The sequence below is a fragment of the Bidens hawaiensis genome, unplaced genomic scaffold, assembly GCF_021521415.1.
Source record: "Bidens hawaiensis isolate Kalapana, Puna unplaced genomic scaffold, B.hawaiensis_p1.1 tig00010699_1, whole genome shotgun sequence".
NCBI classification, from domain to species: Eukaryota; Viridiplantae; Streptophyta; class Magnoliopsida; order Asterales; family Asteraceae; genus Bidens; species Bidens hawaiensis.
In genome coordinates this window covers 345,525-356,969 of record NW_027491818.1, presented here as the reverse complement: position 1 = coordinate 356,969, position 11,445 = coordinate 345,525, and the positions used below count along the sequence as shown (strand labels likewise).

The following is an 11,445-nucleotide window of genomic DNA, read 5'->3' as shown; positions in this document are numbered from 1 at the left end:
CGTTTTGCGTGCCTAGCACGGTTATCCAATTTTATGTTTCAAAATGAGTTTGGTCACACACGACCCGAAAATAGTTGTTGACTGATAATTTAATTAAAGTGGTGAAATTAGTACTCGGTTTAGACGCCCCGATTGACCGCGGGACCAGTTTCCGTCTTTGGCGTACCGGAAACTGTTAAAATAGGTTAAAAATACCCAAATCATCCGAATTACTTTCGGATGATTCATTTTTACTTGTTTAACTCTATTATATGAAAATAGTTCATTTTTAGGGTTTTTATACACCAGTCAGTTCGTTTAGACGAACTTTACCGGTTTATGCGTTTTAGACTTTAAAAGTTTGTTTTTATTTTCTTTTTAGCACAAATAATTATCCGTTTAGTCTCGGATCTTGAAATTTTGTAAAAATCACTTTTTGGCAGTGGGGAATTTAATTAAAATATTTCCAGAATTAATTTTTATATTTAAAATTTATTTATCTATTTTTAAACACCATTTAAACACTAAATATGTCGTAAATACCAAACGATCTTAGAAACATCCCAAATTTCTCCTGGATGTCCCCTGCCATCCACATAGTCCCCTGTAATTTTTCCAGAACCAAAATCTTCCTTTACATGCCATTTTCACTAAAACCGAGCTAGAACACCCTAGAACTCGTTTAACCGAAAAGCCTACTTAGACTTCTCCAACTGACCTCAAATTTTGTGTGTGACTTACACATGATATAAAAAGCTTATCTGAAATTTTCCAGAATTTTTCATAATATTTAACTATTTTTCACCATTTTTGGCCAAAACCGAGCATTAAATTCACCAAATATTCATCCTTTGTCCAAAAATTACCAAAAATTCACAGAACTCTTATTTTCATGTGTAGAATATCCCTGTAAAATTTCATGACCTAACTCTGAAGCATCAACAATCTGTCCAAATTTCCCAAAACCGAACATAACCGAATATACCTTTCGTTTTCCGCCACTACGAGCCACAAACTCGTCTTTCCGCCTTATCTACCACTAAATACAGAGCCTACAATCAACATACCACAATACCAAGCAAGTTACACTCACGATCAAGCCATTTCTTTCATGGTTACGGTTATGATACTAAAACAAAGATTTAACCGTAAAAATTCGTTTTTGATTCGTTTAACTCCTTTCTTGGACCAAGATCCCTTGTATAACCCGTATACATCACTTGATCATGCAAGAATCGGTTTCCATCTCGGGTTTTCACCATTTTTCACTTGGAAACCTCCTTTTCTTGCAAGAACACTCAAGAAACGAACATAAACACGTACATAACACAATTTTACCTCGGTTTTTCTTGTCAAAATCTCGGTTTTAGGCTCTTGGTCTTGAGAGAATTGGAGGTTTGTTGAAAAAGTTGGATGAAAAAAGAAAATGCAAGGGGTATAACACCCCTATATTCCGATCGGAATTTTGGATGGGTGGGGTGGGACCCACAACTTCATTTTAAGCCACATATTTGGATTCTCGTAATCCGGATAATGTTTTGGATAATCTGGTTCAGTTCGTTTCTCGGTTAAACGTTTAATTCGGCTTAAAACGAGGCCAAAACGGTTGATTTTCGGCTAAAAAATGAAATTTATTTAAAACCGATTTAAAAACTTTAAAAACTTAAACCATGACATTTATTAACTCAAAACATCATATTATTAATTATCGCGCATCTTTTTCGGCTTGATCGATTGTCTCTTGCTCGGTTTGTTATTAAAGGTTTCGTTTAATGTAACGTCGTACCATTAAATCGAAATTCTTTTTCTGTGCCGTACTTTACTTATCCCGAAGCATTAATGCTTCGTAAAATCACTAAATATCATATATCTCGTCTATAATTGAACCCTCGATTCGTTCGGGTTTCAATAACTATCAATCGATTAATCGCATATTCAATACGATGAATTATTTATTCACGCACAATCAATACAGTGAACCCTGTATTCTCGTATAGTTACTATGGTAACTCATGTACCCGACATTACATATGACGCAACTAACGTCTACCGGTTAGGGTATACCGGGTTTCGTCGGAATCGTTACATTCTCCCCCCGTTAAGAAATTTCGTCCTCGAAATTTTACACGCCTACTATTCCCTTCCGAGAGAAGGGTGGGGGGTTTTTCCTTCAGAATTCACCCTCGCGTTACCAGGTATAATCTGGTCCTCGCTGTGAATTCCACTTAATCTTAATCAATAAAGCTTGGTGTGTCCAAACTGTTTAGTTTTCCCGTCTACTAGTTTTCCCGTCTACTATCTCAACGGAATTATTTATGATATCAAGTATGTCTTCTATGAGTACTTCCATTACTAGTACTTTCGTTGCCTCATCGCTTAGGTACTTTTCAATCCGTATACATGGCAAAACATCATGTATAATACTTAGCCCCTGGAGTACTTTAATCGATAAACTAAATGACCAATCATGGAGATAGTCTCATGAGGTCCAATATATTAAGGAGCTATTTTCGGTTTTGGCAAACCTCATATCACCTCTCTAAGGTGATGCCTTAAAAATGCCTTGTCACCTCTTTCCAATGACAATGGTTTCCTATGAATGTTGGCATAAATCCTTTGCCAATCTCGCGCTGCTTTCAACTCATCTTAAATATTATAAATCCGATTGGTTATTTCCCGAATCAATTCAAATCTTATGGCTTGATTGACGCCCATTTTCAATTTAACAAATTGGTGATAATTACTTCACCCATAGAAAGCTTCAAGCTCTCGATGCTTCCTTCCCCGCCTTCCAATAATGGAAGTAGGATGCTATTTCGATCTGAGATAATTGAAAATGGTACTCCATGACGAGATACCATTTCACCATCATGAATTTGGGCGAGAATTCATCGTGGTAATCGTCATAGATTGGGATGAAATGCGAGGATTGGTTAATCGATCCGCGATTACCCAAATTGCATCGTGTCTTTGATATATCTTGGGAATTTGCGTCCCGAAACCCATAATAATTTATTCCCACTATCATTGGCGAATTTTCTGTCGTTGTGGCGTTCCCTAGGGTTTTTGGTGTGCAGCCTTATCTCTTACATAACTTAATATTCACCAAAATACGTAACCATATCTTTCTCCAAACTCGGCCATTAATGAAATCCTTTCAGGTATTCGTATCATCAATAGTCAAATCCGATCCCAGATGTATGGAATATTTCGATCTATGCGCTTCGTCCATGATTAAATCACGAAGGTCATGGAGGGTCGGGATCCAAACCCGATTTTTGAAATAGAGAATTTCGTCCACGCGCTGTTCGAAATTCTTCTCATTGCCGTGAAATCCCTCATTTTCCAATTGTTCCTCTTTTAACGCCTCACGTTGAGCGACTCGAATCAGGTCCGAAAGGTTCGACTGGACTATCATCCCCAGCGCTCGCACTCGCAACGGCTTAACCCGATCTTTCCTACTCAAGGCATCGGCTACGACGTTAGCCTTGCCGGGGTGATAACGGATGTCACAGTCATAATCGTTTAACAACTCGACCCATCTTCGTTGCCTCATATTCAGTTCTTTCTGATCGAATATATGCTGCAAACTTTTATGATCGGTGAAGATGGTGCACTTCGTACCGTAGAGATAATGTCTCCAGATTTTAAGTGCGAAGATAACCGCTCCCAGTTCTAAGTCGTGAGTAGTGTAATTTTTCTCGTGTACTTTTAACTGTCGGGAAGCATAGGCTATCACCTTATTATTCTGCATCAACACGCATCCTAACCCTCTACGCGATGCGTCACAATACGCGACAAAACCATCGTCTCCATCGGGGAGACTTAAAATCGGCGCTTGGCACAATTTTAATGGTTTCTATCTTATTTGGATCTTTGTGAAATCCTTGTTGCTTTACAACATGACCAAGGGATTATGCCTTCTTTATTCAAAATCACATTTCGAAAACTTCGCGTATAGCTCCTCTTGCTTTAACACTTCCACAATTTTCCTTAACCGTCGTTCGTGCTCTTCTTTACGTTGCAAATATATCAAAATATCATCAATGAATGTTATGACAAATTTGTCTAAATAAAGTTTACAGACTTGGTTCATGAGTTCCATGAATGCTGCCGGCGCATTTGTTAGCCCGAAAGGCATAACTAAGAATTCATAATGGCCGTAGCGAATCCGAAACGCTGTTGTTGCAACGTCCTCCTCTTGGATTTTTCATTTGGTGATAACTATATCGAAGACCAATTTTTCTAAAAATAAATCGCCCTTTGCAGTTGGTTAAACAGATCATTTACTTTGAAAAAGTGAATACCTATTCTTGTTCGTCACTTTATTCAATTCTCCCTAATCAATACATATCCTAACACTTCCGTCCTTCATTTCCCAAATAACACTGGTGCACCCCATGGCGACTAACTAGGTCGTATAAAACCTTTATCCAATAATTCTTGCATTTCAGTTGGCGCAAGTCGGTAAGATGCTTTAGCAACAGGGCCAGCTTGAGGTATTAAATCGATTCTGAATTCGACCTGTCGGGTTGGCGGTAATCCAGGAAGTTCTTCTGGGAAAACTTCTGGATATTTAAGTATCACTGAAACATCTTCTATATGTTTTCTTTTAAATACTTTGGCAATCGCGTTTGTTAAATACACCACGTCTTCTTGTCGTAAATATTATAACATCTCAAGATGAGATTAGAGTGGTAACATAATACCGTACACTTTTCTCTGTATCTAATCGCTTCATCGTCCGAAGGAGAGCTTCTAATCATCTTCTTTTCATATTTGATTTCAGCTTCATGTTGAGTTACCCAATCCATGTTAACTATTACGTCAAAACTTCTTAACTTTACTGGTCGTAGGTCAATAAGGAAAGGGTTAATCGTTCAGAGTAATAGGACAATTCCGAACAATTTAGTTAACCATTAGGGATTTACCGTTAGCGATTCTACCGTATGGGGTTCTATAGTTTCACTAATCGGTATCTTTCCAAATGATAGGAGGTTAGCAGGAACTAACTTCTATCGACGACCGTAAAAATATCGCTGAAGCCCATTGATTTAAAACTACAACGTACTTAATACCACCTTTGGATCATGACGTGCTTTATTCGAATTAATCACAAAAGCACGGCTCCTTGCTTGATCCGAGGTTGATGCTTGTCTTGAGGTTCGTCTTCCAACGACACCTTGGTTCAACTTTGGGCAATTTCTCTTGAAACGTTCTGTACTGCCACATTCATAGCAAGTACAACTGTTTGGCATAATTTGATTTCTTTGGATGGATTGTTATTGAGGTTGTTGGGTTCGGAGTGGTTGTACACGAATGGGTTGGGGTTACCGGTCCACATGGCTTCAGTTGGTTCTACAATTGGGGCATTACGTCCATCTTTACCATACCTGTGGCCTACTATCACCCGACATTCTTCTTTCTGCCGATAACTATATTTTCCACATTTAAGGAAGGACCCTTTATGCGGTTCATGTTTTCACACCAGAACTAGTCTTAGTATAATTCTGGGTTGTATGACATACCTACTTATTCACAAGTCTATCTTGCACTATACTTTTATCATTTCCCTTCTTTAACACTCGACGTTTCACCTAGCGTCCTTCCATTCCGCTTCCCATAGAATCAAATATATCAATGCTGGCTTGTGACACAACCCTTCCAAAGGTTGTATATTTTACAGGGTTGACTATACTCCTTTTTTTTTTCTTTTTTTCTATTTTTTTCAAATGAAAACGATTAGATAAATTAACTTGAAGAATAAGTTTAACTTATAAGGTTCTAGAATGCTCTATTTTTTTTTCAAATGATTAATTTAAATACTTAGGGTAAAAATACTAATAACTAAATATTTTGTTACATGCTATAAAATATTAATTTAGGCATTCCGGTTCAACGTGTCATATTAACGATTAAGCATGACTATTATGAAACGAACATAGGATCATATAGTCATGCATACAAAGATAAATTTATTCAAATAAATAAATCCAAGAACATAATTAAATGCGAGTACAAAAGACTAGCGCTTATTAGCAAGAAAAATCCAAAGATGTTACAGTCTCCCCCACCTAAAGGAATTTCGTCATGAAATTAAATAGTGGAGACTGGTTCAGATTGAAAAAGATGAGGGTATTTTTGTTTCATTTGATCTTCAAGTTCCCAAGTAAACTCGGGTCCTTGCTTATAGTTCCACTTGAGTTTCACTAGACGGATTCGACTTCTCTTGAGTTTCTTGACATCACGATCCATGATCTCGATAGGTTCCTCAACAAAGTGAAGTTTATGATCAATGCAGACATCTTCAAGGGGAATAGGCTGAGTGTCATCAGCTAAGCATTTCCTGAGCTTAGAAACATGGAAAGTGTCATGAATACCCCGCAATTCCTGAGGTAGTTTGAGTTTGTATGCCACTGGACCAATCCTATCAAGAATCTCTAAAGGTCAAATATACCTAGGAGCAAGATTTCCCTTTTTTTACCAAATCGGACAATGCCTTTCCAGGTGGAAACTTTGAGTAAAACTCGATCGCCAACTTGAAACTCAAGTGGTTTCCTTCGACTGTTCGCATAACTCTTTTGTCGATCACGAGCGGCCTTAAGTCTTTCTCGACTGATTGTAATCTTGTCGAAGGTTGCTTGGATGATTTCAGGACCAATAACTTGTGAGTCACCAATATCAGTCCAACACACGGGCGTTCGACATTTCCTGCCATACAAAACCTCAAAAGGAGCACATTTGATGCTAGTATGGTAGCTGTTATTATAGGAAAATTCAATGAGAGGTAGATGATCATCCGAATTTCCTCTAAACTCAATTATGAAAAAACGAAGCATGTCTTCCAAGGTTTAGATGGTTCTCTCGGTTTGACCATCCATTTGGGGATGAAATTTGATCCCACTTCCATAGAGGAATCTCGGGTTGTTGAAGCAAACCCAAGGGCTTCCTATGTTCGGCTTTGGCTTTTGAGCAAGTGAGACACTTCCCAACATACAAGGCTATATCTTTCTTTATACCAGGCCACCAATAGAATTCCTTAAGATCATGGAACATTTTATCGGCCCCCGGATGGAACGAGTATCGAGTTTTGTGCGCTTTGTCAAGGATAAGATTTCTAAGGTTTTCGGAATTTGGAATCCATATGCGTCCCATGAAGTAAAGTATCGAGTTTTGTGCGCTTTGTCAAGGATAAGATTTCTAAGGTTTTCGGAATTTGGAATCCATATGCGTCCCATGAAGTAAAGAACTCCATTAGACTTAGTTTCAAATTGTTTTGGGCTACCACTTGGGCATGAGCTTGAAGAATTCGGGCCTTAAGGCTAGTGTGAATAATCATTTCCATGGCCCGAATACGAGAAGGTTTAACTTTATCCTTTCGGCTTAGGGCGTCGGCCACGACATTCGCTTTCCCGATGTGGTAGCGAATCTCGCAATCATAATCACTGAGTAACTCAACCCAACGTCGTAGCTTCTTGTTGAGTTCTTTTTTGTTAAGGATATGCTGCAAAATTTTATGATCAGTATAGTTGACACATTTAATTCTTTAAAGGTAGTGTCTCCAAATTTTTAGAGCGAAAATCACCGCACCTAACTCAAGATCGTGAGTGGTGTAGTTCTATTCGTGGATCTTGAGTTGACGAGAGGCATAAGATATGACTTTGCCTCTTTGCATGAGTACACAACCGAGACCTTGATTTGAAGCATCACAATAGACAAAGAAATCGTCGTTTCCATCAGGAAGGGTTAAGATGGGTGCGTTACAAAGTTTTTGTTTTAGGTTTTGGAATGCGTCTTTTTGATTTTGTTCCCGTATGAACGACTTGCTTTTTTGTGTTAAGGTGGTGAGAGGTAAGGTTATTTTTGAGAAATTCGAGATGAATCAACGAAAATAACCAGCTAGACCAAGGATGGAACGGATTTCTGATGGGGTTTATGGAGCTTCCCAATTCTTGATGGCTTTACTTTTTGCGGGATCCACGTGTATGCCTTTATCGTTAATAACATGACCCAAAAATTGAACTTTGCGAAGCCATAATTCACATTTCAAAAATTTAGCATAAAGTTGTTCTTTCTTCAATAGTTCTAAGGTGAGACGATTTTTTGAAAAGCAAGTGGCTCCTTGAAGCTGATCGAAGAAATCATCAAGAATTCACAGTTGGTGATAACCCCGAGCGGAGATCAATTTTTTGAAAAGAAAGTGGCTCCTTGAAGCTGATCGAAGAGATCATAAATTCTCGGTAATGGGTACCGATTCTTGATGGTAAGTTTATTTAACTCTCGGTAGTCGATGCACATTCGGAAATATCCATCCTTCTTTTGAAGAAAAGGACAGGAGCTCCCCAAGGTGAGAAACTGGGTCGAATACATCCTTTGTCGAGAAGTTCTTAAAGTTGGCTAGAGAGTTCTTGCATTTCGGATGCGGCTAAGCGGTATGGAGATTTGGCTACGGGAATTGAACCTGGTATAAGGTCGATTCAAAATTCGACTTGTCAAGACGGAGGAAGTCCTTGCAAGTTGTCGGGAAAATATTTCGGATAGTCTTTGATAAAGGGAATGTCTTGAATCTTTTTCCCTTCAGATATCTCGTCAACTACATGGGCTAAAAAGGCTTAACATTGTTTCTTCAAAGGTATAGGTGTCTTCATACAAGAGATGATTTTTAGTTTACGATTGGGTTTTTCTCTATGAACAATTAGTGTTTCACTGGATGGTAACGAGATACGAGTGAGCTTCTCGGCACATACAACTTCGGCTTTATTACGGGATAACCAATCCATTCCCACAACTAGGTCAAAGCTACCAAGCTTAAAGGAAATAAGATCGATATTAAGAGAATGATCATCAAAAGTCAAGGTGGAATCGCGTATAATACTATTGGCTTGGACGGTTTTACCCTTGGCTAGATCGACGGTGTAAGGGAACTCCAGATTAGCCGGTTTCAAATTAACAAGGGGTTCAAAATCAAAAGATACAAAGGAGGATCAAGATTACACATAGATAGATTAGGGAAATAAAAAGGTAGATCAATACTCCAAGTCCACCAAGTTTGCTAGTCTTCAAGATAGTTGTAAAGGTCCAGCTCCATTTGCTAGTGGCATCATCCTCAAGCTTGTCGTCAAGAAGTTTATTGCTTCCTACCGAGTTCTAGACTAACGGGGCTACGAATTCTCTGATTGGGCCTAATAGTTCTCCATGGTCGGGGGAAGGAGTTCTCAGTTTAAGGGACCACCTAATTGGGCTGTAGGTGGAGATAGCTGGTGATTGAGGGTTCAAGGGTACATCCAAGTATTCTAGAGCAATGTAGTCTTCATCCAATGGTGGAAAGGGGATGTGGGAGTTTTCAGAAGGGTTGACGGAATCAAAAGACATGCTACAAAAGGGAAGCTAGTACATCTAATATAACATAATTTCAACCTAAGGGACATCTTAGACGTAGGTCGGTTACTAAATCACTACGACCAAGGCTTTGATTCCAATTTGTCACACCCCCGGCCTAAGGCGGAAACGCCGGGGCATGTGTAGTTTGAAATCATGCACATGGTTTTAAATGTAAAAACTCTTATTAAAATAAACCAACACGTTGTTCATGCTAAACATAATCCAAAATAGAAAACATGACATAACAATTAAACTTCTAAGTCTGAATCATCCCCTATATGAAACTTCAAAAATCTTCCTTAATTTCCATTACCTGAAAAACATGCGAGAGTGTCAACTAAAAATAGTTGGTGAGAACATAGATTTTAAAATTAAAATAATAGAAAAAATATGTTTTATGTTGAAAATATTCCATATGTGTTAAGTTACTTGTATACTTTTGTGATTATAACCAAATCTTTGACACGATTAGCGAGTCGTCTAATCCACGATTAGACTATTATGTTTAATATTTAACGATCGTCGGATTCTGAACACACAGGCCTCTACCCGAGGCCTGAGTGGGAGGTCGGGCCAATAGATCTATCATCATACTACCACGGGCTTAACAGGTTAATGGTTGTGTATGCGATTAAGTATATACTTGTAATGATCACACACAATGAATATTATGAATAAAGCTTGAATCAATAGCATTTATAAGACATAGAATAAATAAGTTGCATGTTTCCACCCCAAAGTATAAAATGTTTAAAAGCATGTAAAAGGGGGGCTATGAACTCACCTGCTTGATGGATGAACACGAAAACAAACAACAGCAAGAGTTTGTTGAACCGGACATGGGATGCCCAAGATTAAGTTTTGATTTTTAAATTATTTAGTGTGTCGCATACTAGAATGTTCTAAACTAATAGCATGGCCTCCATCAAGTTGATTCCCAGGTAAGAGTCACGGGTCCAATGAAATTATTTACGCCACTCTTGCCTTAGGCAGAACCGTTTGCTCGTCAGATACATACATACCCGGTTTATTCTCTATTTATATACTAACTTAAAATGTTTTAGAATGATTTTGATAAATAAGAAAGTACGAGGTTAAAAGTGTAATATCAAGTTGTTTAGGGTGTTTATCCACTTTATATAATATAGGGTTCAAAGTGTAAAATTATAATTTAGGATATTTAATGACATTTATGAAAGTATTGGGTTTAAAGTGTAAATATTATAGTTTAGGATAACTTCATGAGTTTTTGGAGATCATAAGAATATTCATAGTTGTTCGTGGAAAAATTCTACTTTTAATCCAAGATCTAGAGAAAACAATTGTAATTTTTTTGGAATAACATGATCATCATAATCTTTTATAGCAAAGGTAAGGTTTTTATTAACATATTATGATGATCATGATGAGAGTATATGAACAATCATGAAGATTCAAAGGAAAACTCAAGAACATAAGAACAAATAAGAAGAAATTCATAATAACAAAATCAAAATCAAAATCAAAGAAATATGAAGAACATTAAAGAAAACATGTAAAACTTACTTGATTATGCTAGAGAGAATGAGATTTGGTATGAAAAATAATGAGAATGAGAGACTCAATTTATATGTCAAAAGTTGGGGTTTGAATACAATTAAGATAGAGATAAAATTGGTTTAAGGATTAAGAGATAAACAATGATAATAATAATAATACTAATAATAATAATAATAAATATTAATAATGATAATTATAATAATATTAAAACAATATATATGTATGCACATCTAAATGTGCATGGCACATTTACCTTTTTTCTTCTTTTTCTTTTTCTTTTTTCACATTAAACATATTAGATATATTAACTTGAGAAACAAGTTTAACTTAGAAGGTTCTAGAATGTTCCATTTTTTTATCAAATGATTAATTATAATATTTAGGTTAAAAATATTAATAACTAAATATTTTGTTACATGTTATATAATATTAATTTAGGCATTCCGCTTCAACGTGTTATATTAACGATTAAGCATGATTATGACGAAACGAACATATGATCATATAGTTATGGATACAAAGATGACGTTATTCAAGAAATAAATA

The 11,445-nt window shown here is 37.0% G+C and overlaps 1 protein-coding gene across 1 annotated transcript; it reads right to left on the bottom strand.

Annotated features, from left to right (window-relative positions):
• Positions 1-6,075: 6,075 nt before the first annotated feature.
• Positions 6,076-7,134, bottom strand: LOC143535899 (uncharacterized). Its single transcript, XM_077030021.1, has 3 exons — positions 6,854-7,134; positions 6,464-6,738; positions 6,076-6,419 (listed from the first exon to the last, which is right to left on the bottom strand). The coding sequence occupies exons 1-3, from the start codon at positions 7,132-7,134 to the stop codon at positions 6,076-6,078; spliced, it is 900 nt and encodes a 299-aa protein (XP_076886136.1).
• Positions 7,135-11,445: the final 4,311 nt, after the last annotated feature.